The sequence below is a fragment of the Babesia microti genome, chromosome I (genome assembly GCF_000691945.2).
Source record: "Babesia microti strain RI chromosome I, complete genome".
In the NCBI taxonomy this organism is placed as follows: domain Eukaryota; phylum Apicomplexa; class Aconoidasida; order Piroplasmida; family Babesiidae; genus Babesia; species Babesia microti.
In genome coordinates, this window is record NC_027205.1 from 436,577 (window position 1) to 462,292 (window position 25,716).

Sequence of the window (25,716 nt, forward strand, 5' to 3'; positions counted from 1 at the left end):
GCCAAGTATAAATTAGGAATTGAGCGATAAATTATAGTTTGTACTAATTACTCCGCTCCAATATGAAATAATTGTGCCTGTTGCACAGATCGTGCGTATGTCCGTCGTTATGTAAGGAAAAATTTGTGTTATAATAAATATATAGCTAACAGGAAAATACCGTATCCTCCCCCTCGGCATATAGCAGCGGTGCGCACTCGCTTGAATTAATCGTTATTATAATCTCTCTAAACTCGTCAAATGAAATGTTACCAATTCCCGGAGTGTCCTTTGACGCATTTCTCGTTTCCAACCACAGCGAATACAGTTTCACCCCGTCGCCATTATCCATAGCGCTCAACGTACGTATTATCGTGTCTGAAACACTGCATTAGTTATTGCGCACCTTAACTCCCCAGCAAATTTTGTGCTATCATTCCTTGGCATATCGCCAACTACAGTGCCAGTTATGGCACTGTCAGATACTCGTGTTAGTGTCAAGTGGCCAACACCCTCAATCAGCTGTTCATCCTCATGTTCTCTCCCCGTAAGTCGTATTCCAGATCTATCCCTTTTGGCAGAGTCAATGTCACTTAGATTTTCTATAAAATCTGAGTCGCTGGAGTATCCCTCGTCGTCGCTGATGTCCCATGCTTCCCCAAATAAAGTGTAATTCAGCAGCTTCTTCGAATATCTCACATCCTCCTCAGTAACCCATCTATTGAGTTTCAGCCGAGCATGGGCAGTGGATAGCCTAATTATTGCCTCTAATGTCCTAGGGGATACAGCTTGGGGTAATCGTTTATGTTTCAACTCGTACTCAGAGGCGCGCTGTCTCAATTGGTTGTACAAACATACGATCGAGTGACGTGCCTCGTCACTAATCTCCGGATAAGGCTTCCAGCCCTCAGTTGCCTCTTTCTCCTTATAGTAGAGATCCTTTGCATAGTAAATGTAACGCTTGAGGAAATCCACCGTCAGCACTTCAAACTCTCGACCATGGTGATCCATGTACACCATGTCATTCCTGTTGGCGAATACATTGGCCGTACCTTCGTCAACAATGTAATCATTTTTTTGTCTATTATTTCGTCGTCTTCTGCCACTGGCATCTAAATTAATAGCAATTACCCCGCTGAGGCGTGAGAGTTGGTAGCTCTTCGCCATCGTAAAAGCTAAAATGATGCGTGCTTGACATATCTCCTTCACTGGGCTGAATGACGCATACGCTGTTGCCAGTAGTTATGCCAACAGGCCTGGCCTTTTGGGTTACATTGCGGAGGATGGCATCGGCTATGCGATCGTCTTCTGCCTCTGTGGTAGAATCCCTAGGTAACTCTTGGGAATGTAATTTTCATTATGGGCATGAACGACATTAGGCGGAAAGTGTAATAAATTTAAGTATGATTATATGGCGTAGAATAGATAGGAACGCATGCGACGGTGAAAAATATATACAATTACGATTATTACCTTATAACAAAAATAAGGTCAAACCTAGACATGAGTGAGTGCTCAAAGTTCAACTGCTGAGCCACGTCCATATCGTCACTCCAACATCCATACAATGGATTGGCAGCGGCCAAAACCGAACACCTAGCATTTAGCGTAGTGTGTATTCCAGCTTTGGAAATTGTTACAGTTTGCTGTTCCATGACCTGGGAATTAGTGTGCAGATACCTCGTGTATGGCCACTCGGTCCGCAGAAGCCATTTTATCGAACTCATCAATACAGACTATGCGTTTGTCGCCCATAACCATGGCCCCTCCTTCAACCCTTCTCTCCCCGCTTTCAGGGTCAGTTACTATTGCGGCGGTTAATCCCACACCAGAAGAACCACGACCACTAGCAGAAATCGTGGTGGGTATAAGATTCATTACGTAGCGTAACAATTGGGATTTACCGCAGCTTGGATCTCCCACAAGCAAAGTGTGTATATCGCCCCTTATATGGTGTTCCGATTTTTCTGGCATTTGGGGACCGCCTACTAGCTGCAATAAAATCCCCCGTTTTGCAATCTCTTGGCCACAAATTGAAGGGGCGAAGGAACGTATCAGTACCTGGAGCGCGTCGCGACGAGATGAAAAGGTTTGGAAATTCTTCCTATCCTGATCGGTTATCTTCGTATTGTGGGAAAGGTAGTCCTTGTTCTTTATACTTATATAGTTCGCCACCAAATAAGCTCTACCGACTCCAGAGTTTGCAGAATCGGCCCTTCCGCAGTCGATGCGATACACTCCCCAAACACGTACCCTAAGTTAAATTGCCTCTAGGTTTACGCAAGTATCAGTACGTAGTTCAACCGTTTATATATCGGTCACAAATTGATTTATTTAATTCGTTCACAGCAAATGTCAATTAAACATCAGAATTAAACAACAACACAACTAAAGCGAACAATTGTTACGGCAAATTTGACAATATATTTGAAAGTTGTAATTTGTGAAGTAAAATGTAATTCATTTGGAAACTACAATTTCACTAGTATTTTCAAACCAGTATATTTTATATGCCAAATAAATTGCTAAATATTATTTATCCATGGAAGAAAAATAGACATAACTATTACACAGAAATATCATTGTAAATTACCTATCACCACACTTTACAACGTTACAAAGGTCATTCTCCACAATTACGTTGACCCATCTTGGCATTTGGCCTGCAGGTGAATCTTCCGGTGTCTCCTGGATAACAAAAGTCTGATGGCTTTTGTAGGTGCAAAGGCCAATTTCATGCCTATGAACGATCTTTCCATGGGGGTCTAAAAAATGAGCTAGCATTTACCTACAGGAGGAGGGTTTCCAGCATCCTTGAGCGTCCTGCCAAAATCAGTTATATCGTAGTGCGGTCTGACATACACTGTCTTTTCCTGCTCAAAGTCATCAGCCGGCTCCCCAACATATACACTCTTGGTAAGCTTTGGTCGTATTATACTACCTAGGTAAATTGTATGTGGCTACACTTGTTTACAACGCCTTCAACTGCCACCATAGTGTTTAGCATGCTGCTATTTAACCCCCTAGGGGTAACGTGATGACGACCTAGCCAACCGCAAATTCCAAGTCTAGGTGGTTCAATCTTTGTAAGGCAGCAAATACCTGTATTTTTGATTGTTGTGACCGCCATATCTCCCCAATAGCCTCTTCGAATGCGGGTAATGCGACATAAGGCGATCTGATTAGCCTACATTGTAATCATGCCTTACAAATCGTATAGAGGACCCACATTTACAGAATCTGCGTAGAAGCTGTTAATGTTAGATACTATCCTGAGATGGAATGCCATTTTTGGGTAGTTTGACTGCTTGAGCTGCTCTGCATTTTTTTCCGCCCGTCTGTGCATATCTAGCACTCGCTGGTACAAGTTCTGTTTGAATGGTGCTTTGTATTTAAAACACTCTTTGTAAATGATAAATGGGTTTTAATTTTGTAAAATACAAATTTAGTCTCGTATAAATTATGCAAGATTGATATGTGCTGAGGTTTTAAGTATAAATGTACGTAAAATTTATCGATAGGTAATTTTATTGGCGACAATTCATGTTCTTAGGGAAAACTTAAAGATTTAGCGTAAACAAATATCATATATTAGAAATACAAAATAAGTATTATTATGGGATAGATCTTATTGGGAACATTGTTTTGATAATTGTAAAGTGTGTATCACTTCTAAATATATGCTTATCTCAATAACAATGCATTTTAGCAGTATAGAAATGCATACATATACATATAAGTTGATATTTAATTATCCATAAAAAGTATATATGGCAGGTGTATATTTAATTGTACCAAACAGTATATTAGGAATATCTAGTATGTGAATGAGTAAGATTTGATACCTTATTATTGGCTGCAAAGTTTAGAAACAACTCTACAGTGGCATGGTAATCCTTTTGCTTGGATGCAATCTCATCATGGCCCTGTTCATACTCTTTCAGCACTTTGTGATTGATTATCTCTGGTGTGTGCGACTACTTACGCAAAAAGTCATCTCTTTGAGGAGAATCCAATGTCGTTTCCTGTCCAATAGTGAATTGCCGATCGAAGGTTGATAAATTTTGTTGACTTGTATTGTCATTTGTGGATGTTTGAGTGTATTGCTGGGTCCCTTCATTTGACTCTATTCCTTCGTCCATCCAGAAGCTGTTTAATCCAATTCTTCAAATAAAAGTCGGTCGTATTAGTGTGTTCCGTAGTACTGGGTGTGTAAAGTATACAAATTGTGAGTGTGTGGTTGTAAAAGTTATGTAAATGAAATCTTATACACACTGTGGGGTCTAGCTTTAGTCCACAATGGGTTTCAGTTCTATGATACCTAAGAGGATTGTCAAAGAGACCCAAAGTTTAGCCACAGATCCGCGTAAGAAATACTATATTTAGCTCCTGGTATCAGTGCTAATCCCTTCCCCAATAACGCCAGGCATTTTAAGATCAAAATTGAAGGTCCAAGGGGGACTCCCTATGAAAGTAATCTTTCAAACTCACATAGCCGGTATTTACGATTTGGAATTGTTCCTTCCCGAACAATATCCCATGGAACCTCCTAAAGTTCGCTTTAATACCATGATTTATCACCCAAATATTGTACGGTTACCCATTGATGTAGGATAAATTGGGTAGAATTTGCCTTGATATTTTGAAGGATAAGTGGAGCCCAGCCCTTCAAATTCGCACTGTGCTACTTTCCATCCAAGCATTGCTCTCAGCACCTGAACCAGACGATCCATTGGATACATCTGTTGCTGATCATTTTAAGAACAACCGGGAAGAGGCTGATCGCATGGCAGCTCAGTGGAATGTGTTGTATGCTAACGGTACAAACGCCTATTCTTAATGCATTTAAATGAATTTTTTCAATCTCTTGCAACACTTATCATATCATTGCTAATACTAGTTTCCATATATATGTGGGCCTATTTAACTAATTGAGTTGTATATGTGTTTGTGGAAATCCGTGAAAAGTCAAGTGGGACATCACACCCATCTTGCAGCCGTTTTATTTAAACACACAACGCCTCAGTTAAATGTGTTTGTGGATATAGATTACATTATTACGCATAAGTGTTGTGTTATGTTGTTTTTAAAAAATAAAAAATTACAGTATCCGAGGTCATCCCTTGGATTTTACTCCCTTCCTCTTGCTATTTCTACTTCCGCCCTTGCCATATTGCAAGACATAGTTGGTGATAAGCTGAATTGTATCAGAGAACGATCCTATTGTGAAAGCAGTTATTATGAATAAATAGATAATCGTGAAAATCAACATTGCAAAATCGAACAGCAGGTGTTTCCCAAAGTAATAGATGGCCTTGTAGTCATTCTCAAGATATACTGTTATATTGCTCTCCCTTGTTTTAAAGTTGTTGATTTTAGGGCTATCAATGAATTTAGAAAGGTAATCCATTACTTCGGGGATGAAATACTTGTTAACTAATTTCCTATTGCCAAAAGTTCTGTATTAAATGATAGTATCACCTTGGTGTCTTGGAAATCCATGAATTTAGTGCCAATATAGAGTAATAAGACGTATTTGCGCAGTATTTTCTGACCATAACATCCACATTAAATGTGTTTTCATCAGTATCAGGTTTTATTGTTTCTAAATCTATTGTATTGGCCTCAGTCATGTCTAGGTTTTGTACATCCGATTCTTGTGTTTGGTAATCGGAAATTTGGGGATTATTGAGAGGTTCCAATTGATATGTTATGTCTATGAAACTTTTAAGGATTATATCAATGTTTGATTTCAATTGTTTTATGTCAATCCTGTATAATTAGTGGAATTACTTGATGTCAAAGATTTTGCTGCGATTTAAGAGGCGTTCGGGGGTTTCTAAATTGCTCACGGTACCTGAAACAATCTTTTTCCTAAATCAATTCAATGGGTTACCTGGAAAATACCTCGTGTTGGAAATTGTTGTTATTATCATAAAACTTGATCTTGCTCGTCACAATCCTAAATTTGGCATTCATCATTTTTGAATATCTCTCCAACCCCTAAATGACAATAAGTTTTTACTCGTATAAACTGTGAAAACTCGTGACTCTTGTGAATTTTGGATGTATGAAAGAACAGATCGTCGCTGCTAATTGTATCCAAGCAAATGACTAAATTCAATCTTTTGCTAGTTCTTTCGTGAGAGATCAAAAAGGCGTCAGCGCCAGAAAAATCATTAATACTGTTTGCGGTGAGCAGGAACAGAGCGTCATACTTCCCTGGTTTAACTTTGTACATCAAAGATATCGTTTTTGCCAATTCTAACAGTGCTATAATGCCGCTATTCGTTGTTTTGGAAGAGCTAGGATACCGTTGTACCAAAGAATATGTGTCGTAGTGCGTAACAAATGCAATTAAACCCCTATCGGGTATTTCGGGATCTCCTTCGACAAACCCATATACATTAGCCCCCTTGAATTTATTGACCTCCTCCGGCTCTATAATTTTGGACTTCGCTCCAATAATCAACCTGGACTGCAACAAATTTACAGTCTTAAGCGATTCAGTATATATGTAATATGTCTCGGGAGATAATACGATAAAATGGATTGCACACTTAGGTTTGAAGTTGAAGAGATAGTCTTCAAATTTGATTAGTGTATCTTCGTGGATTGTCTGGGATAATATGTCGAATTTGGGACATGGTTTTAGGGAGCTTTCAAATAGCGTTGGTGCTTCGTTGCAAATGAGGTTTTTTCCTGGTAAAATCTTATCATTTCCCGGAATTAATATTACCAATAATTGTGTATCCTTTAATATATACGCACGGAATAATGTCTTCTCAGCCACATTTGTAAGTATCTCAGTCAGTACCAGGACGCCTGTTGCCAACCTTTTGCGTATTGTCTTAAGTATCTGCGTCTCAACTTCATTTGGAGGTAAGTTAGTATAGTTAACTATTTTTTGGTGTGTTGGATTACGGTATTGAATCTTCCCTGTCAGTTGGTTATTTTTGATACCATACATTTCATCTTCCAATTTGTACATCCCGTAACTATATGTGTCAAAGTCCACCGCGGCCTGTTTCACATATAATTACTTACATATGCCAGCACAGTCACTTTACATAGTAGAAATGTAAAAGGAAAACTGAGAGTTAGTTTTACACGGATGGGGAGATTTACACCCATAGCAACTACCAACACCATCACTTACTATTGATGAATGTGTGCCACAAAATTAGCAACATTCTTTTTGAGTAAAATAGTAGAGTTTGGATGGAGGGTAGGTGGGCCTTGCAGCGTCCAAACGTATACAAAAAGCTGCCATCTTTGTGTCTTTTTATGATGTTAACCGGTGGATGCGTGGAAATTTCTCTAGAAAACGCTGGGTTTTATTCTAAGACCTCACAAACCACCCTAAACGGAGTCTCTAATAAGAAAGACGCCACTGAATTGGTTAATCTGTACAAGAAAAGGCTCCAACGCAACAAAGGTAATCGGTTCGTGATATAGAATTGGTTTACATAGATGATAAACCAACTAGCGGCATTTAAAATTAAGTACAATTCAACGCCAGCACAACTAATAATAGATCACATTGACTATTTGAGCGGAGAGCTAAACAGGGTTAATCATATGTTGGACTATATTTCAGCGGACATTAATCGCCTGTTGAATTACAGCACTGAATGCCTAACTGTGCATACTAAATATTCGGTAGAGTTGTGCCATGTCGCGATTCTATTTAGGCATCTATCTGTTGTACTAGTTAGGCTGTATGCTGATTCCGAGGCACTGGCAAATAGAAGGTATGCCAATGCTTTTTTGCTAACTATTTGAAGTTCACTATGAATGTATGGTCTGAATCTTTAAATAGCAACAAATTTAAAGTTTAACCTATAACACAGAGAAAATATGATTGACTCTATACACTCTCGAATAGACTATGGTGGGTGTGTATATGAGCTAGAATTTAATGCTTTGGAACGGTTGATGAGAGATCCCCCAGGGAACAAACTTAATGGTTTTTACGCCGTTAATTAGGGCATAAATTAGCATTTTATATTGTAGTTTTGCCAAAATTGCCTAATAATACCAAAAAATTGCAGATTTATAAAAATATGCGCTTAAGGCACCAGAATTGAGTGTCTTATTGAGATACAAAAAATTAATGTCTGAGCACCAAACAATTGAGTGTGTAGTCAAGTAACAAATGACAATATCTAAAATTATATTGCGTCTATTGTGTAATTATAGTACAAAGTGCTACACATATAGGCTCTTGATTATGGTCGAAAACGTGGCGCCTTTAGATCTCACAACGTAAATATAGCCACAATACGCAATCATTCTGCACAGTGACCGTGCGACGATGGAAACTATGCTGATTGTGATCCTAAAACATCCGCCAATGAGGGTCATAAGATAGGTGTTCATATTGTGCACTTAGCACCAGAACATATGAATCTTCTTTTCTTGGGCGAGGGAACTAATACATCACAATCACACAATAAAGTGCACAATACGCCGTCAAGATGGCCAAAAGTATTGAGGAGAGATATCAGAAAAAATCCCAGTTGGAACACATTTTACTCCGGCCGGATACATACATTGGGAGTGTCGAGAAGCATACCCAATCTCTCTGGGTATTCGACGATGAAACTAGTAAGATGGTTCAGAAAACTGTAACATATGTGCCTGGGTTATATAAAATTTTCGGTGACTTATCAAACTTATTTAGACGAGATACTGGTGAATGCTGCCGACGTCAAGGCTAGGGAGAGTCAAAGAACAGATGTAGTTCAGAAGATGACAACCATAAAAGTCAACATTGACTCATCAACTGGCGAAATTTATGTTTGGAACGATGGTGATGGTATTCCAATTGAGATTCACAAGGAGCACAATATTTACGTTGCACATTTGATATTTGGCCATTTGCTTACATCCGACAATTATGATGATTCTGAACAGCGTATTACAGGTGGAAGGAACGGATTCGGTGCCAAACTTGCCAATATTTTCTCCAAAAAGTTTACTGTTTGTTGTGGTGATTGTAAACGCAAGAGGTAACATTCGTGTTTTATGATATTTTAATTTAAAGAAATCGACGGGTTTTAATTTCATTTTACAACATTAATATGCATCTTACTCAGGGAATTAAAAATGACATGGTTTGATAACATGTCAAGGCACAGTGCGGTTAAGGTCCGAAATTATTCCGGAAAGGATTATGTTTCAGTAACTTTCCTGCCTGATTACGAAAAGTTTGGCATGGACGGCCTAGATGAGGGGACGGAATTGCTGCTTAAAAAACGAGTATATGATATAGCTGGCACTAGTGGCGTAAAAGTGTTTCTAAATAACAACCGAATTCCAGTAAAAAATTTCACAACATATGTTGATATGTACTTGGGCACGAATGATGACGTTGTTAGAATCAGTGATTCTTCCGAGCGGTGGAGTGTTGTGGTAACAAAATCCGACGGTTCCCAATTCCAGCAAGTGTCATTTGTCAACAGTATTTGTACCATAAAGGGTGGTAGCCACGTAAACTACGTAATCGAACCCATGATACAAGCTATTACCAAAAAGATAAACAGCAAAAATAAGGGTGGGATGCAAGTTAAAGTGGGTCATGTTAAGTAAGTTTCCAGGCTAAGTATGTGAGCTTTATATATCTTTATTTGATTTATCGTCATTACAATTCGTTTTGTCCATGAAAGATCATTACACTAGTTGATTTAGATCCCATTTGTGGGTTTTCGTGAACTGTCTAATCACTAACCCTTCCTTCGACTCACAAACTAAGGAAACATTGACTACCAAGCCTCAAAAGTTTGGGAGTAAGTATATGCCTTCGGATAAGTGCATAAACAGTATTTTAAAGAGCAAAATTATGGATAGCGTAATCGCATGGGCTAGAGCTAAAGAGCAGGTTGAACTTGGTAGAAAGCTTAAAGTTGGCAATGTGAAGCAGACTGAGAAACTTTTAGGTATGAAAGCATTTGAATGTGTGGGGTTTTGACATAATTTGTACGTATACGTATCGCTTTTTATTTTCGGTGATTTGGGTATAAAATTAATTGTGATTATCGTCAATATAACATAATTATGTAGGAATCCCAAAACTGGAAGATGCCTCCAAAGCTGGCACTAAATTTGCTTCCGAATGCACTCTAATTCTTACCGAAGGGGATTCGGCTAAAACGTCATGTTTAGCCGGTCTATCTGTTGTGGGTAGAGATCTCTATGGCGTTTTCCCACTTAAAGGTAAACTACTAAATGTGCGTGAAGCCTCATTTAAGCAGTTGTCACAAAATGTTGAGATACAGCATATCCTCAAAATAATGGGCCTAGATGTATCTAATAAAAATTTGGACACCCCAAAAAATTTGCGATACGGATCTCTTATGATTATGACGGACCAAGATTATGATGGATCCCATATCAAGGGACTACTTATCAATTTAATCCATCAATTTTGGCCGTCATTACTTAAGTATCGCGGTTTCCTACGGCAATTCATAACTCCAATCATAAAGGCAACTAAAGGCAATATTCAAACTTCATTTTACACCATTAGCGACTTTAATAAGTGGAAAGACACTGTTCAGGATATTAGATATTGGAGAATTAAGTACTACAAAGTAATTTATTTATTGATGTTAGGGTCTGGGTACATCCACAGACACAGAATTTAAGGAGTATTTTAAGAACATAAAAGACCATCTAATCGATTTCAAGTGGAGGAGTAATAACTATTTCATGTAGATGAAGAGTGTGACAACAAGATTGATATGGCCTTTAACAAGAAGAGGGTGGAGGATAGGAAAAGATGGTTGCAGAATCATGTGGCAATGCAGGAAGAAGGGGTAGCTTCACTGGGTGTAGATCATTCTTGCAAGGAGCTGTCATACCAGGATTTTGTAGACAAGGAATTGGTACTGTTTTCAATTTATGATACCGAGAGGAGTATCCCTTCCATTATGGACGGATTGAAACCAGGGCAAAGAAAGGTGCTATTCGGTTGTTTTAAGCGCAACCTCAGGACTGAGTGTAAAGTTGCTCAACTTACGGGGTATGTATCCTAAATGCGTTAAAACTAGTGAAATCTATTGAATTTGCAAGTTTAAATGCCTTAAACTGTCATTGACTCTGTTTTTTAGTGATGATGTATATATTTTATTGTTTAAATATTTTTACATATTGCCCCAAATTTTTTCTTCCCAATTAAAAGTGCAGACCAAATTCCGTATTTTTGGAAGTTTGACAAACAAATGTTTATTTATACCATGTATTGCATATTTATAGTTGCGTGCGGGCAGAATGGATGGGTTTAGGATTTTTATGCTTTCATGGGAAATTGAGTTGTTTTTTCATTAATCTAACAATTTTTAAATGCTAAATGCCTCAAGATATAAAAATAACACTTAGTTACATTGCCGAGCATAGTGCTTACCATCACGGTGAAACTTCGCTGCAGCAAACTATTATCAACATGGCCCAAACCTTTGTCGGTTCCAATAACATCAACTTGCTGGAACCTTGTGGTCAGTTCGGGTCAAGAAAGGAGGTATAATTATGTTAAGTTAGGGAGGGAAAGATGCAAGTGCTGCCAGGTACATCTTTACCAAGCTGTCTGAGCTTACTAGGTTGATATATCATCCCATTGACGATGCAATATTGGAGTATCAAACAGAGGAGGGGCAGTCAATTGAACCGATTTTTTACATACCTATATTGCCTATGGTGTTGGTGAATGGATGTGAAGGAATTGGTACTGGTTTTTCATCGACAATTCCCAACTTCTCCCCCTTTGACATAATTGCAAACATTAAGAGGTACATTAATGACGAAATGTTGATTCCCATGACTCCCTGGTTTAAGGGATTTAAGGGGTCGATCATTCCAAATGATCGCGCTGGTTTTGATGTGGTGGGCAAATATGACGTGGTTGAATACGATGTTTTTGACAGTAAAAATGGCTCAGTGCCTGTTGATATTATCAGGATCACAGAATTACCCGTTAAAAAGTGGACCCAGGATTACAAAGAATTCCTGGAATCATCTGTTATGTCAGAAGATTCGCAAATTATTGGTTTTAATGACAAATCTTCACATGAACATGTAGATTTTGAAGTGCATGTTAAAGCTGGTACCACTGATCTGGAAAAATTGCTTAAGTTGCGTTCCAGTATTAGTCTGACAAACTTGACCTTGTTTGACACAAATAGAAAATTGACAAAGTATCCAAATGAACTGGCTATACTAAAGGAATTTGCCAATGAAAGGCTTAAAGCTTACGGCAAACGCAAAGAGTATTTGCTAGTCAAGTATACACAGGACTTGAAAATATTGAGCAACCAAGTCAGGTTTATAAAAATGGTAATAAATGAAGAGATCGTTATCTTCAACAGGAAGAAAGTTGATTTGATAACCGAATTAAAGCGGCTCAAATTCGAACCAATGGACGAAGATGAGGAAAAGGGAGAATATGATTATCTATTAAGCATGCAATTGTGGAATTTGACCAAGGAAAGAGTAGACAAGTTGAATGAGAATCATACGCAGGCAGGAAACTTGTTAGAGATGTTGAAGGGGATGACGACCAAACAAATGTGGTTAGATGATTTGCGGGCACTTGAGGAGGCCCTGAAAAATTTTGAAAAAGGAAGTGAAGAGGGGGAAATGCCATCAACTTCCCATCAATCCCAATCAAAGTTAATTACCAACTTGAATAAGCATCGAAAGATACCCAAAAACTCAAATTCCGGTAAAAGAAAGAAGTCTATAGGTGAATCATCATCGCAAGATATAATTGGTTTCGCTTCTCAAGACTACGAAATTATATCCCCATCATTTGCAGATTCAAGTTCACCTGACATTAGTGGTAAACCTATTACACTGGCAGAGGCTGCCAAGAGAACGCCTTCAAACATACCATCGGTACTCAGTTTTTTTAAGTCAACCTCTACAGTAGAACCAAGCACTGCTGTAGCCGAAAGCAGTGAAGCAGATGCGGATAAGGTTACTAGGAAGGATTACAAGATTGAGGAGGAAAAGAAAAGAAATTTTGACAAGGATGATCATGGTGGAAGGAAAGCAAAGAAAAGCATTGCAAGTAGTGGTGATGGAAAAGTTAAGAAGGTCCTTAAAAAGAAAATTGTCGTAGATGACGACGACGACTTTATTGTTGACTCAGATTATGACCTTTGAACGAATCGCTGTACAATATAACCAGTGTCACTGTGTGTATACCAGTGGTACTATTCTATTACCAAACATTCATTTGTTATTAATGGCAACAAATACAAGAAACGCAAACACATACAGTTACAAATTGATAGGACTCGATATGACAAAAGGTTATTAACAATCATTGGGAAGATGTAACGTCTGATCAACACATAATTATTTAGTTAAGTAGATACAATGTATAACTAAGAGGGAGCGACTTATTCTCGAGAATGAGTTGACAGGTATTAAGTCCCCACTAGTAGTGGATGGGTGATATGGGTGTAGTTAGGGGAAATAGTGTGGGCCTATTATTCTATAAGGGATGGCTCAGCAAAGCCATTTTTGGTACTGTTTTTGCGTTGCTTACAGCGGAAAAGTTCTCCAGATGGTAAACCAGTTGTGACTTAGGCATTATGGCATCCCAGTTGAACACAACGCAAACTTAGTCAATTGGCCCTGGTGGAACAATGTAATGGAACAGAGAAGGTATATACGTGGCTATTTAGGGAAAGGGCTAGAAACGCACCGCAGTACATTATTGACTCGCAGGAAAAGGGTTTCAAGGGAGCGCACTGACCCAATTCTTTATTCGACACCAATGACTTTTCATTTAATTGTATAAAATTACAGTTTTCATGATTTATGGGATATACTGGCGCTATTAATGAATTTCCGTGGTATATGTACGCATATATTCCATGCTCAAAGTATTAAATAATTAAATTGGCTGGTATGCCTAATAGTTCTTTTTGTGAAATTTTGCGATTTATATATGAAGTTTGTAATTAAAAATGCCTTTGATAACTCATTTTAATATAACAGTGCTTTCATCCAAAATATGAGCCAACGAAACGTCTACACCTTTGAATATTAGGATTATTGTCCAACGGTGGATCTCTCAATCTAAATAAATACAGCATAACCTCAGTGTATACCCCGGTAGTTGTTTTAACATTTTTTTTAAATCATTCCTATGTACAAATTTTATCTTCATCGTGTTGCGGTACTTCTTGTCATTCTGAATCATCGGTTATATACCATGTTATATTTGATTCCGTGTCTTTTGGCAGATAATCTTTCCCATCCGAATCTTACTCAATTTCAGCTTACCTGGTAAGCCTAAATCTAAGTCTAACACGGGTGTGATTTTTGTGTTTAGCCTTCTTGTTAATTATCTGCTGGGTCCTCCATCTCTGTTTGATTCGTACCCAATCTACCATCCAATCAGGGCGGTATCCGCGTTTCTGCATCTCAAATACAATTTGAAATTTATAATAGTGGTTATTTTGTAAACCAAGACTATGAAATTTAGTTATTGTATGGATGTGTACAAGATTTGAGTTTACATAATGCGATACAATGCCAATTGGTGGTAAGAATCTCATGTCAACTCCCCATTAATCAATCATAGTATGGACGTGATGGCATGCTTTACCTAGGAATGATCTACGGTGTTAGAAATTTCTTGAAACAAAAAAACAAATTTTTTTTAATACAGAGTGTGGTGTGCAAAAGGTACTTTTTCATGCACTGTAAATATGAGAAACAGTGGCCACCGCACGACTGCTCACCTTTTCATCCAGTAATTTAAATAACACCCAGATTGAACCATGGGGGAAACAATTTTTCATCTTTAATGCTCTAAGGCCTAATAAATTTGTGGAAGCTCAGGATCTTGTTAGTAACAATAATTTGCTGCCCAAAGTAAGTAGTTTCCTATTTAGTCGAAGGGAGATGATTGTGAGAAAGAAACTGTACTATGTGTGACTGATTATCGCAAAACCCCCCTCATGTATCTGGTGAGGGAAGACTTTAACGTGCTAGTAAGGAGTGGTTCAAATAGTGTCAATCGATAGATTCGATTTACGATGAATTACTGAAGTTTGAAAGGAAGTTGGATAACTTTACAAGTGACAACAGATTGGAATTGCAAAAGGAATTTGTGCCTAGGAGATCATACAGGATGCAGAAAACTAAGAAGGGTGAGCACTGTTCCTACGGCATTTTTAGAGGAGCGCGGCGCATGAAAAAGTGACCCATTTTGTGATGTATTGTAATTTAACTGTTAATTTTGTTTGTTTTACTAATTAGTTATTTATTTAAATTAATACTATTTTAGTAAACTAAAAGTGATATTGACCATTTGAGAGAGTATTGGTGACTGACTAGTGGGTCTGGGGTGATATGTACATGTTAGAAATTTTCCGCTTATGAGATCAATTCATAGGCAAATCATTCTTTTTGCAGTATTTTTTACATGCATAATCTATAATAGCTGGGTATGTTGTGACGGCGCTGTGTATTCGCAGGCTGAATACGATAAATTGCTCGATAGAATCAGATCCTTAGAGATGGAACTTGAGAAACTTCATTTAAATCTAGAAATCTGCAATATGCGACTTTCAAGTGTTGTAGATCATGCTGCAGCTAATGGAAGTGTTGGTAAAGCTAGAGGCAAAATTGCTGTAAGTTCTACACAAACCACGAACACATATCTATCCATAATGTTTAACATATTGAAGATCATATATAGAACTCCATTTATGACACTAAGGAAACGATCCCCTTCATATTGTGAATTAGAGTCTCTGTTTGGATTTATCTTTTTGAGGTTATTGCCCAAATTCTTACTCCACAAAGCGCAGCTCATATTGAAATTGATTTCAAAACTTATCGCATTTATCGCACTAGTAATCGACGCAACACTCATCGAAATCTTTCAGAATTTTCAGGCCGCTCTCAATTTGTATTTGAATGATGCGCTCAGAAAGTTTTACAACTTTAGTTATTTGAGCAATCTTTATATTTGTATGGATTTGACCAAATTGAGTGAGTGTTGTTTTGATGCTAATTCTAAGTTAACCATCGCACTTAAAACAAAAGTAATTTGCCCAGGATTTCTCACTCCCAATCAAAAAATCAACGGATCCACAATGCACAAACTGTTACAAACAATTAAGTCAATGAGGGATCATTTTAAATGGGTTTTTTACAAATGGAATGAATTGGCTATGGTTAAGTGGCGATTAATTTTGATGCTTATTGACATTTCAATTGAGTACTTTATCTATATAACGATCTGCACTATCTATCTGATGATATTTTCAGTCAAGTACTTAATCGAATCCGTCTCGCGAGTATTATCATGTGACACAAATTTATTTGAGATTTACCATAACTTAAGGTCATGGATTTCGAATTTTCACATAGAAAAATTCATTATACACTGCACTCAAAATATCGTAGTGCATAATTTGGTTGTAAAATGGCTTGAAAGAGCACTGGATACGTTGTTCAAAATGGGTATGGAAGCAAACCCAGAATTCGCTTTAATCGCCCCGGAATGCATAAATGATCGTATAATCCTAGTTATATCGTTTATGGCACTCACTTATGGAATACTTAACTACTCAATTAAGTTTGTTAAGTCGTTGTACAAATTTGTGTCTGATGTATTAATGGGTAAAGTGTCATTCTTCAATACTAAACCTTTGAAGCTGAAATATCGCAATTTTTACCGTAACAAATTACCAATACTACCGACAAATTTACATGGATTGCCTAGGAGGAAATACGTTCAAAGTTCGCTAACAATTAAACAAGATTGATTTTTATTTTTTAGTACGCTAACAAACAGACAATAACGCACAATAACACTGGTGAATTTTAAAAGGATTGCGATACACACGCTATATAGCAATTTTACTTGGTGTTATGTTATTACCAAAGGCTGATTGATGTCATAAAATGTAGTTACTTTGGGGGGTCTAATACTGGCTTGTTATCCAATTTGATTTGGTGTTCTAGCCATTCAGCACGAGAGATAAAGTTGCTTTGCTTGATAAATTTATGTCCTTGCTTCAGCTTATCTTGCAATTGGTGTTTCTTTGTAAACTGTTCCCAATCCTTTTGACTTTTCAGTATTGCACTTATGTTTCGTTTACTCTCCAATCCTAAAATTAACTGTTTAATACCCGACACCATATTGTCTAGCCATGATAGTCCACCTCCAACCTGTTTATCCTTTGACTTTAGGTAATTTTTATACTCCCTGGAATTTTCATCCACTTTGCTCGATATATTGTATACTTTGCCGGCGAATTTGTAGGTGGTGGTGACCTCTTTGATCCGCCCAGAATTGACACCTTGTAGTATTTCGCTGATAGATACAGCATCTCCAGTTGGGGTTGTGCTGTTTTTGTAAAAACTAGGATTGCGATTGTTGTCCAAACAGACCCTACTAGAGCATTTGTCCATAATATCTAGAAGTCTTTCTGTCGAATAATCCTTAGCTTCCAGTTCGTAAGCCCTGTGAAATTGTAGCATGATATCGTTAACGTCAGTAACCTGGGGGATTGAATATCGTTTTTTACTTTGTGACTCCATTTGCCCGAACACTTTCATTATATTTCGTTTAACCCTGCGTTGCAATTTACATACCTTCGTGGATTTGTCCTAACCCCCTCTTCATCGCCTACACTCTTGGATTTCTCTTCGTACTCAGAATCATCCGATGAAAATTCAATGTCCAGTATAGAAGTCATATTACTTGGCTTTTCGCAACTGCTACGCGATTATTTGATATCTTTATGGATTTTTCAATTAGACATGGAAATTTTCAGCAATGAGGCACTGGTTATGGGCATCTATAAAGGTGGAGCAGTTCTCCTCGCCATTGCTTGATATGCATATATCTCTAGCAAGTCTGGTTTCCTTGCAAACACAGCAAGGCCTCTTCTTTTGCACACTGTTTGTTTGACCACTAGGCTGTACGGTTGTTTGTGCAGAATTCTCTTTATTTTCTCTATGTAAAGCTTCAGTAAATCTGGTAAAGTTGAACATGTACCCACAGAATGATGCCAATTTATATGACATACCCCAGGTCAATCCTTGAAGTATATACTGCGCTATATGGGTCATAATTAGACACGGCATAGCATTGGACTATAGGCATTTGATACATGTTTGATGTGTAAAATTAAAGTTTTAAATTAAAATCGGAACCGTCAGTTAAGTAGGTCTTTGAGTTGGGCAATTTGTGACTCAAGCTTCCTCACTGACTCAGCAATTGCTTTATTATTCCTCTCACGCCGCAAGTCCTCCTCTGATTCAACAATATTTGATTTTTTTTCACTTCCGTTAAATGGGCTGCATAAAATATTGCATCCTGATGGTTCTCTCTCACCCAAAACTCCTTGAATCTCCTTCAAAGCATTTTTTGCCTAGGTAAACAATCACCAACTCTTGCGGCGTGGTGTTCCAGTTTGATGCAAATGTTGTTAGGGAACAGTTTTGTTTCCTTGGAATCTCTTTCAAGGGCATCTGCGAGACAGGAGATAATATCTATTGCATGCGTTAATTGTATTATAAAATAAAATTTTGTTTTTAACACATTCAACTTCAAATGTATATTTAAGCCCATTAAATTAAATACGCAAAATAATATTGATAGACATGATTTGTGTTTTAAAATCACGATTGATTCGTATAATTGATTATTAAAAAGTTACAATTAGGAACTCATTTAACAAAAATTAGTCATGTTTATCATTTGAATCATAGTAAATTATTATTGAGAATGATTTTATATGGGCATAATTTCAATATATGTAAGTGTATTTTTATTAAAAACGCAAGATCAGGGGTTTTTAATAAGAATGCACTTGTATTAAAGCCACCAATATACAGCAAGTTGTTGGTAAGGTAATTATCTTGTTTAAAATTATGGTCAATAAACTGAAAAGGGTTTTAAAGTAATATAATACTTCTGTTTTAAAATCAAATGCAATGTAAAAATGATTTCTAACCTTATTAAGTGAATATTCCTCGGGCACCGATAAATTATGCGTTAATTTTGGGGTAGATCCGCCCTGTTGGTTCACATACTGCTGGAGCAGAGAATTATGTTGAGATCTGGCAATTTGTTGGTGCGAACTAGTTGAATGTTTTGAATTTGCTATGGTATGTGGTGATACAGCGTTAGATACGAAATCCATATCTGGAAACTGTCGGCTAAAATGTGTGCCACCAATTGAATGTTTTGGAGTAGTGTCAAATTGTGGGTGAGTGAACTTGTTTGTATCGGGTTTGACGTAGGAATCTTGTCTCATTTTCGGTGTATTCAGTGGATTCATATCGTATGATTGATTACTAAATGTAAACGGTTTGCACTCATAGACATGTGCATTGCTCCCATCATGGCGTTGATCTATTTCATTTTGATTGTGCTGATTGTAGGTGCAACAGTCATATATTTTGGAGGGTGTAGGTGGTGATTTAATGGCAAAGTTGTGGTAGGCGTCTTCACCCTGTTGATTTACGCCAGCATGTGTAGGGGTTCTAATTGCATTGAGCATTGAGGCAGTTTGGGGAACCAAATGTACGTTTGGATTTTGTACATTTTGTTTCAAGTTAGCACGGTCCTTGTCACACACTTCAACGGGGTATATAAGTAACTCTCTTTTATCCATAACAATACAGTGTGCGGCACCACAACTATTATATTGTTTGATTTTTGATAAAAAATTCACTCGCCATTTACATTTTGAAAAATTGTATCTGCTGAAAATTGACAATAAATTCGCTTTGACATAAGGCTATAGTACAGAATAGCTAAAATTATCATTGTACGCACCAAAAGATGTTAATTGAGTGATTTATATCCCGTATGATTATATAAGTTTGGCATCCCTCAGCTTTTGTAAGAGGTAAAGCGCAGTTTTGGAAATGTTCGACTTTTGTACCGAGTCAAAACCATGCTTGGACGCATGTTCCAAGATACTCCTAAGCTCAGCATCTTGGTTTGCTTTTTCAATTAAATTCTGAAGATCTCTATTTCCCGCCTTATCGTACAGTTTTTGCAGTTCCCCAGTCAGAGTTGTGTCCATTTGTTCACTTGACTCTCCAGATTCATCACTATCGCCATTGGTAGTATAATTGGTATCATTGTCTTCATAATCCGATTGATCAGGTATCTGTTGGTCGTATGTAAATGGGTTGAAGCCTAAATGAGAGCTGTATTACTTTTTCTTTGTAACATGGAGAAGGGGGATTCGCCCATGAATTGTTTGATGATGTTTTCGACGATTCCATCGCCAAAAAGGCCCGACATGTCACCAAAATCACCCGAATTTTGTGAATCTGAGAATTCAAACTTTATGCCAAAATCGCCGTCGTTGGAAAATAATTGGGCCATGCCTCCAGGGATCTGCCTTCTGGTGACATTCCACACGGGTCCATTGTTATTTCTAAACTTGCCACCCCTTTTCTTTTTGGAATTAGAAAAGACGCGGCTGTATGCCAATCTATCTGCGTACGATTCTGGCGATTTGCAGTCTTTGTAATCAACGCCACGTAAATCCAGTTCGGCGATTATTGAATCCAGCAGTGAGGAATTTGCGTTTACAGCACGGCGTAGCAATTGAGATTCGGATCTATACGCCGAAACAGTGGATACACCGTAATTTGGAGTATCTTGTGGTAAAGTGTCAAAGAAATCCTCAACAGCCTCTAATAACTTCTTTTCTCCCCAAACTTTCAGTTTAGCTGCCAAAAGTATTATGTCATCAGGTGTTTTACAGCCATAAATAGGAATGCCTACATAATATAGTTGGGTACCTTTCGTGGTTAGCAGCTGTTTTACTTCTTTGAAAGTTGTTTTGCCGGATTCCAGCGCGATCTTGATGGAAGCCGCTGTTTCTTCGACACTTGTTGGTTTAAACATCTCGTCATCACTACCAATGTATAATACCTGATTCTCTATGTCCAAATAACAACCATTTGTTGCTATTTTTGAAGTATCCAACATAATTACATCACCATATTCAATATCTGTAGTTTTATAGCCCATCTTTGGTGCATTTAAGTAAATCCAGTCATTTGTTGTTTTCAATGCGTCAATAGTGATATTTTCCTAAATAATCTGTCTAGTTACCCTTCCAAAGTTATTGGTGCTGGTATTTAATCCAGCCACACGTGTTGTGTCATTTGAATCCTTTACATTGAATGTAAAGTTTTCTTCTAGGGGAATTGCGATATGTTTACTCGGGTCAACCGAAAGGTTGAACTTAATTTCACCATCGGGGCCTATGAATAAAGTGTTGAAAGTTTTAACAAAGTCCAAAGCTAGCAATCCATCAAAATTGTCCTGTACTTGATCTGATGGGTATATTTTTAAAAATTTGGTACTGCCATCAATTGTGACGTATCCATCACATTCCAAAGTACTAGGTACCAGTGACTTTCTAATAATACTTTTGGGTCTTGTAAGTGAGATTCCAAATTTCAATGACTTATCGCCTATTTTTACATCAAAAGTGCACGGTTTTTTTGCAGCAGGCTTGTTCCAAAAGGCAGAGTGTTGAAATTTATTGCCAATAGTACCAGTAGGATTGGTTATAAATAGTGGGAAATTTCTCACCAACTGATGATTTGTTACATTGCCAGTGTTTTTTTGCTGATAAGCGCCATTTGTGAATGAATAGAGTAATAGTAGGCACTGCAGTGACAGCAGGCATCCCATGGCACTACATCATCTAACCATAGGGCCTTCGCCTTATAGCACTATACGATAGCGGCGTGTATTACTAAGCGCTAAATTATTGGAATATGCGCGGCAAATTTCGTAGAATTAAGAAGTGTAAAGTAATAATACAAATAATTTGTCGTGTCGTGTGATTAGTGCCTTGTGGACCACTTATTGATGAATTTGAGACAGACTTGGGAAAATGTCATCCCATTGTTCAGTGAATCTATTAGAGAGAAGAAGTCCGATAGTAAGGGCTCACATACCACGCCTATGTAGCGATTGTTTTCGATTTTGAAGCTAAAGTATGGGTCATTTGTACCGATTTGTGAAAATTTTATGACAATACAACCATCTAAGTCATCCAGCACATACCACGGCATGACATTTCAATTCCCAGAGCCAATTCTAATGCATGTAATCTTTCATTCTGAGGAATCTTACTTCCAATATTTTGCAGCTCTAAAATGGTAGTTAAATCATACCTGTTAGCGTCTCTTTGTGCTGTGTGATTAGCAGTGTACGATTCTTTTGTAGATCGTGGACCAGATTTTTAGCCCTTTCTGTTTCCCGTCTGGCCTATATTGCATAACACATTACATTATCTAATCCATTCCAACGATCCAGAAGCCCCTCTATAGTTTCGATGTCTAGATGGATGTGTGTTTACCATTAGTGACATGCTTACACTTGTTTCTCAATTCGTCTATTTCCTTAAGTATGTTTATTTTTGATTCTAAGTTATTCTTATACTTACCTTTAATCTGTTCAATTTCGAAGGTGGCCTTACGGACTAGTTCATCAAATATCTCCTTTTGATGGTCTATTTCACGGGAGAACGAATCAAATACTTTATCAATGCGATCTTTAATAGATAGAAAGTCTACCCTTTCAGTGTCTGTGGGTTGTTCAGAGAATTGATAACGACTGGTATCGTCATCGGACTTGTACCCTTCAAGTTCGTCAATTGGTGTAAGTTGCAAATCATCCATTGACAGTCCACAATTTTATAAGTTTTCCCATATGAAAATCTCCCCAAAATGCAACACATTTGCATGCCTTCAGTACACACTAGTTATCAGTGGCCAATGATACTGGCCGTACTAGGGTATTATAGACCCCAGAATGAGAATATGTCAATCAATCCATTTATAGCCAAATTCCCAATGTTACAATTGTCTATGTTTGTTAAAAATTAGCATAAATTTATGACAACAAGATCCTTTTGGGAAGGGGCCATAGAGGTGACTCTCCCACAAAACTACCTAGACCTAAGGTAATTAAGCATGGCATAAATATATTTTGTCACTACTGTTATAGATTTTATCTAAATTTTAGATTATAAAAAATAATAATTTTAAAATAATGCACCTTTTTTTAATATATTGTTAAAATTAACACAGTGAATCTTATCTAGTGCCAGATAATCAAACTGTATATTCTAACGACAAGGGTAGCTGTTTTATCCTTGAATTTGTTCAGCCTCAGCCTCTACCAAATGAAAAATCTGCCCAGTGCGCCACAAATTGACTCAGATTCTATTACAATGACATAGCCCAGTGTAACGAGGGTGTAGCCGACGAAGCTATGGCCCAAGAAATTAGCTCCCCAATTGGCTCTGACGTTAAATATTGCGCAGTGATCAGGGGTAAACAGACTTCGAAAAAGCCAGGATCAAATGAAGAAATTCCCATATATGTTTCTTTGGCGCTTTATCGCTTCATAAGTATTCAATATTTCATTTAGCTGTTGATATGTTGATGAGTCTCACTAGTGAAATTGAGCAGGAACAGGAGATTTGGGATGGAATTTTGCAATCTCTAAAGCTTATCGATATACATCGGTTGTTCCCACATAACTAGTATATTTCTATTCAATTTAATCTGAGATTTTTTTCTTCCCAAAGAGGGTTAATGATCAAATGCCTGTGTAATTTTACAACATAAAGTATGCATTCACTAATTTCCCCATTAACACAAATGTAACAATAGCAGCAAAACTCTGCACTGGAACTTACATATTAAAATATTAAATTTATAATTATTACTAACTAGTGTAGTGTATGTGCCAATTCAAAAATTATATACAAATTAATGTAGGTGAACAATTTTAGCCATTTTGATCATATCGATGATATGAATGGTATAGAACACGTATACCTTACATAAAAGCGCCTAAGTGAATTACATGATACCCCTCTCCCTCTCTTTGATGAGCAATTCATAATACTGGTAAATAATTGTTACAGCCAAAAGTATACCTGTTCCACTGCCCAACGCCCCCAAAAAGTCGGCAAGAATGGTTAGCACGCCAATACACATGCCACCAAACGCTGCAGCAGTTGGAATATATCTACCAAACACGCGAGTTAGTGAAACTGGAGAGTCCCTGTGACCCATCATGCCAATTCTCTGATCCCTAAGCTGCTTCGCAACATCTCTAGGGGAACTACCAGAGATCTCAATCCACGTTTTAGAGAACAGTGCACAGGCGATGAGTACAAAAGATATATAGATGAGAGTGTGGATCGGGTCGTTAATGATGTCGGAAAAGGATGTGGGTGGGGAGATGTAGTAGGCAATACCACCAACAGGTATAGATTGTCCATATTCTGTCTCCTGCCACTGCCCCAAAATGTTTGTAAACACATTGTCCTTAAAGCGACGGTACAACAACTGTGAGAAGAAATACAAGTTGGATACTAGCGCAGTTTGTAGGATGATTGGGATGTTTGAGGTGTAGAACAATTTGATTGGGTATGAGCCTTGTTGTCCACGCATATTTTGATACTTAATTGACACATCAACGCGGAATCCTTGGAGATAAATCACAATCATGAATATCAGGATCGTGGCTAGTAGATTAGTTAAATTCGGTGCGTGTACACGGTATAATGCCTAAATGAGCTAATATAATATTTAAAATGCAAATGTTAACAGGCATTTAGCATTAAAATCAATTTCATAATACAATTAATGTTGTATAAACATTTAAACAACGATTCTGGCGCATTGATAGGCATACGTCTATTGATTTATTTATTGACCTGTAACGGCATTCATTGAGATTGGATAATTGATTTATTTGAATAAATATGCTATGATGTCAAATGGAATCAATCAGAAATAGCAAGTGTGTGAACGAACAAACGCATATATCTGAGTTTGCATATAATCCACTAAAAATGATGGATGTGTGCAGAAATGTATAAATCAATAATTGATATTTATAATGAGTGCACATACCTGTTTAAATGAAGCTATTTTGTTACTCCTGGTGAATAAACAGTAAAACAGAGAAATCACAGCTCCTTCGAATTCCGTGCCCTTGTCCGTATTGATTGTTGTGGGCGAGAATGCCTTCCATATTATGGATTCGCAAATGTTAGTGGCTATGAACAATGATATACCAGAACCCAAACCATAGCCCTTTTGAAGCATCTCATCAAACAGAATCACAACGATACCTGCGAAAAATAGTTGTATTACAATCATAAGCGCCTTTACCTTGCCAATAGTGTTGATGTCACCATACATCCCACTAAGCACATATGCAACTGATTCGCCAAAGGTGAACAGTAACCCAAAAAGTTTCTCAGCAGCTTGATACAATGCCCTGTCTTCCTTGAGCGATTGGTCAACGTGTATTATTTTGCTGCCAGCAAGGAGCTGCATAACCATACTGCTGGTAACAATGGGTGAGATGCCTAATTCCATGAGTGTTCCACGGTTGGAAGCGAGTATGACCCGCATCCAGTAGAAAGGGTCACTTGACCTATTAGTTACAATCCCAAAAAGTGGGATTTGACAACATATCAGAAACACGAATAGCGCCATCGCTGTCCACATGAGTCTCTCTTTGAATAGGAGCTAAATGTGTGTCTACTTACCCTTCTGTCTGGTGTTTTGACTTCAGGTAGAAACCTCATTACAGGTTTCACTAAGTTTAGGAAGCGAACTACATAAATGTCTACTTACATTTGGCCATTTTTACGCCTAATGTATAGTGGCCTTGGCTTATTATATAGT

At 37.6% G+C, this 25,716-nt stretch overlaps 18 protein-coding genes across 18 annotated transcripts; 7 read left to right on the plus strand and 11 right to left on the minus strand.

Moving 5' to 3' along the window:
* On the minus strand, positions 146-4,121 carry BMR1_01G01200 (minichromosome maintenance protein 3; the record flags this gene model as incomplete). The annotated part of the gene is given in 12 exon segments (XM_021482175.1): positions 146-365; positions 386-1,091; positions 1,111-1,307; positions 1,453-1,637; positions 1,660-2,233; positions 2,573-2,744; positions 2,768-2,920; positions 2,944-3,061; positions 3,082-3,166; positions 3,189-3,349; positions 3,825-3,943; positions 3,965-4,121. 12 exon segments carry the CDS (start codon positions 4,119-4,121, stop codon positions 146-148), a joined length of 2,847 nt encoding a protein of 948 aa, XP_021337366.1.
* On the plus strand, positions 4,279-4,819 carry BMR1_01G01205 (ubiquitin-conjugating enzyme E2 N; the record flags this gene model as incomplete). The annotated part of the gene is made up of 4 exons (XM_012791861.1): positions 4,279-4,345; positions 4,366-4,452; positions 4,475-4,569; positions 4,592-4,819. The coding sequence occupies 4 exons, from the start codon at positions 4,279-4,281 to the stop codon at positions 4,817-4,819; spliced, it is 477 nt and encodes a 158-aa protein (XP_012647315.1).
* BMR1_01G01210 (Nicalin) lies at positions 5,096-7,131 on the minus strand (the record flags this gene model as incomplete). Its single annotated transcript, XM_012791862.1, has 6 exons — positions 5,096-5,438; positions 5,461-5,751; positions 5,773-5,853; positions 5,876-5,982; positions 6,005-7,003; positions 7,027-7,131. The coding sequence occupies 6 exons, from the start codon at positions 7,129-7,131 to the stop codon at positions 5,096-5,098; spliced, it is 1,926 nt and encodes a 641-aa protein (XP_012647316.1).
* A 69-nt stretch (positions 7,132-7,200) lies between these two features.
* Positions 7,201-7,968, plus strand: BMR1_01G01211 (conserved Plasmodium protein, unknown function; the record flags this gene model as incomplete). Its single annotated transcript, XM_021482185.1, has 4 exons — positions 7,201-7,428; positions 7,453-7,733; positions 7,833-7,873; positions 7,895-7,968. 4 exons carry the CDS (start codon positions 7,201-7,203, stop codon positions 7,966-7,968), a joined length of 624 nt encoding a protein of 207 aa, XP_021337367.1.
* A 222-nt stretch (positions 7,969-8,190) lies between these two features.
* Positions 8,191-8,361, minus strand: BMR1_01G01212 (hypothetical protein; the record flags this gene model as incomplete). Its single annotated transcript, XM_021482191.1, has 1 exon — positions 8,191-8,361. The coding sequence occupies one exon, from the start codon at positions 8,359-8,361 to the stop codon at positions 8,191-8,193; it is 171 nt and encodes a 56-aa protein (XP_021337368.1).
* Positions 8,460-13,143, plus strand: BMR1_01G01220 (DNA topoisomerase II; the record flags this gene model as incomplete). The annotated part of the gene is made up of 9 exons (XM_012791865.1): positions 8,460-8,643; positions 8,666-8,993; positions 9,081-9,569; positions 9,673-9,920; positions 10,045-10,574; positions 10,597-10,678; positions 10,699-11,005; positions 11,362-11,500; positions 11,521-13,143. The coding sequence occupies 9 exons, from the start codon at positions 8,460-8,462 to the stop codon at positions 13,141-13,143; spliced, it is 3,930 nt and encodes a 1,309-aa protein (XP_012647319.1).
* A 287-nt stretch (positions 13,144-13,430) lies between these two features.
* On the plus strand, positions 13,431-13,740 carry BMR1_01G01225 (conserved Plasmodium protein, unknown function; the record flags this gene model as incomplete). Its single annotated transcript, XM_021482203.1, has 3 exons — positions 13,431-13,552; positions 13,573-13,650; positions 13,671-13,740. The coding sequence occupies 3 exons, from the start codon at positions 13,431-13,433 to the stop codon at positions 13,738-13,740; spliced, it is 270 nt and encodes an 89-aa protein (XP_021337369.1).
* Positions 13,992-14,549, minus strand: BMR1_01G01230 (conserved Plasmodium protein, unknown function; the record flags this gene model as incomplete). The annotated part of the gene is made up of 4 exons (XM_012791867.1): positions 13,992-14,067; positions 14,088-14,182; positions 14,203-14,254; positions 14,275-14,549. 4 exons carry the CDS (start codon positions 14,547-14,549, stop codon positions 13,992-13,994), a joined length of 498 nt encoding a protein of 165 aa, XP_012647321.1.
* Positions 14,591-15,199, plus strand: BMR1_01G01235 (conserved Plasmodium protein, unknown function; the record flags this gene model as incomplete). Its single annotated transcript, XM_012791868.1, has 4 exons — positions 14,591-14,746; positions 14,767-14,868; positions 14,889-14,987; positions 15,008-15,199. The coding sequence occupies 4 exons, from the start codon at positions 14,591-14,593 to the stop codon at positions 15,197-15,199; spliced, it is 549 nt and encodes a 182-aa protein (XP_012647322.1).
* On the plus strand, positions 15,375-16,772 carry BMR1_01G01240 (hypothetical protein; the record flags this gene model as incomplete). Its single annotated transcript, XM_012791869.1, has 1 exon — positions 15,375-16,772. One exon carries the CDS (start codon positions 15,375-15,377, stop codon positions 16,770-16,772), a length of 1,398 nt encoding a protein of 465 aa, XP_012647323.1.
* Positions 16,918-17,708, minus strand: BMR1_01G01245 (conserved Plasmodium protein, unknown function; the record flags this gene model as incomplete). The annotated part of the gene is made up of 3 exons (XM_021482224.1): positions 16,918-17,117; positions 17,139-17,584; positions 17,605-17,708. 3 exons carry the CDS (start codon positions 17,706-17,708, stop codon positions 16,918-16,920), a joined length of 750 nt encoding a protein of 249 aa, XP_021337370.1.
* A 58-nt stretch (positions 17,709-17,766) lies between these two features.
* BMR1_01G01250 (cytochrome c oxidase subunit XVII assembly protein) lies at positions 17,767-18,099 on the minus strand (the record flags this gene model as incomplete). The annotated part of the gene is made up of 1 exon (XM_012791871.1): positions 17,767-18,099. One exon carries the CDS (start codon positions 18,097-18,099, stop codon positions 17,767-17,769), a length of 333 nt encoding a protein of 110 aa, XP_012647325.1.
* A 71-nt stretch (positions 18,100-18,170) lies between these two features.
* BMR1_01G01251 (uncharacterized protein) lies at positions 18,171-18,586 on the minus strand (the record flags this gene model as incomplete). The annotated part of the gene is made up of 2 exons (XM_021482231.1): positions 18,171-18,386; positions 18,407-18,586. 2 exons carry the CDS (start codon positions 18,584-18,586, stop codon positions 18,171-18,173), a joined length of 396 nt encoding a protein of 131 aa, XP_021337371.1.
* Positions 18,587-18,812: 226 nt separating this feature from the next.
* On the minus strand, positions 18,813-19,634 carry BMR1_01G01255 (hypothetical protein; the record flags this gene model as incomplete). The annotated part of the gene is made up of 1 exon (XM_012791872.1): positions 18,813-19,634. One exon carries the CDS (start codon positions 19,632-19,634, stop codon positions 18,813-18,815), a length of 822 nt encoding a protein of 273 aa, XP_012647326.1.
* Positions 19,635-19,835: 201 nt separating this feature from the next.
* BMR1_01G01256 (hypothetical protein) lies at positions 19,836-21,685 on the minus strand (the record flags this gene model as incomplete). The annotated part of the gene is made up of 4 exons (XM_021482242.1): positions 19,836-20,167; positions 20,188-20,760; positions 20,782-21,076; positions 21,098-21,685. The coding sequence occupies 4 exons, from the start codon at positions 21,683-21,685 to the stop codon at positions 19,836-19,838; spliced, it is 1,788 nt and encodes a 595-aa protein (XP_021337372.1).
* On the minus strand, positions 21,841-22,680 carry BMR1_01G01270 (conserved Plasmodium protein, unknown function; the record flags this gene model as incomplete). The annotated part of the gene is made up of 6 exons (XM_021482247.1): positions 21,841-22,043; positions 22,064-22,150; positions 22,174-22,267; positions 22,289-22,338; positions 22,359-22,424; positions 22,446-22,680. The coding sequence occupies 6 exons, from the start codon at positions 22,678-22,680 to the stop codon at positions 21,841-21,843; spliced, it is 735 nt and encodes a 244-aa protein (XP_021337373.1).
* BMR1_01G01271 (nuclear import protein MOG1, putative) lies at positions 22,897-23,550 on the plus strand (the record flags this gene model as incomplete). The annotated part of the gene is made up of 4 exons (XM_021482255.1): positions 22,897-22,964; positions 23,092-23,202; positions 23,224-23,414; positions 23,435-23,550. 4 exons carry the CDS (start codon positions 22,897-22,899, stop codon positions 23,548-23,550), a joined length of 486 nt encoding a protein of 161 aa, XP_021337374.1.
* On the minus strand, positions 23,849-25,675 carry BMR1_01G01275 (protein transport protein SEC61 subunit alpha; the record flags this gene model as incomplete). The annotated part of the gene is made up of 5 exons (XM_021482261.1): positions 23,849-23,862; positions 23,883-24,585; positions 24,934-25,557; positions 25,578-25,645; positions 25,666-25,675. The coding sequence occupies 5 exons, from the start codon at positions 25,673-25,675 to the stop codon at positions 23,849-23,851; spliced, it is 1,419 nt and encodes a 472-aa protein (XP_021337375.1).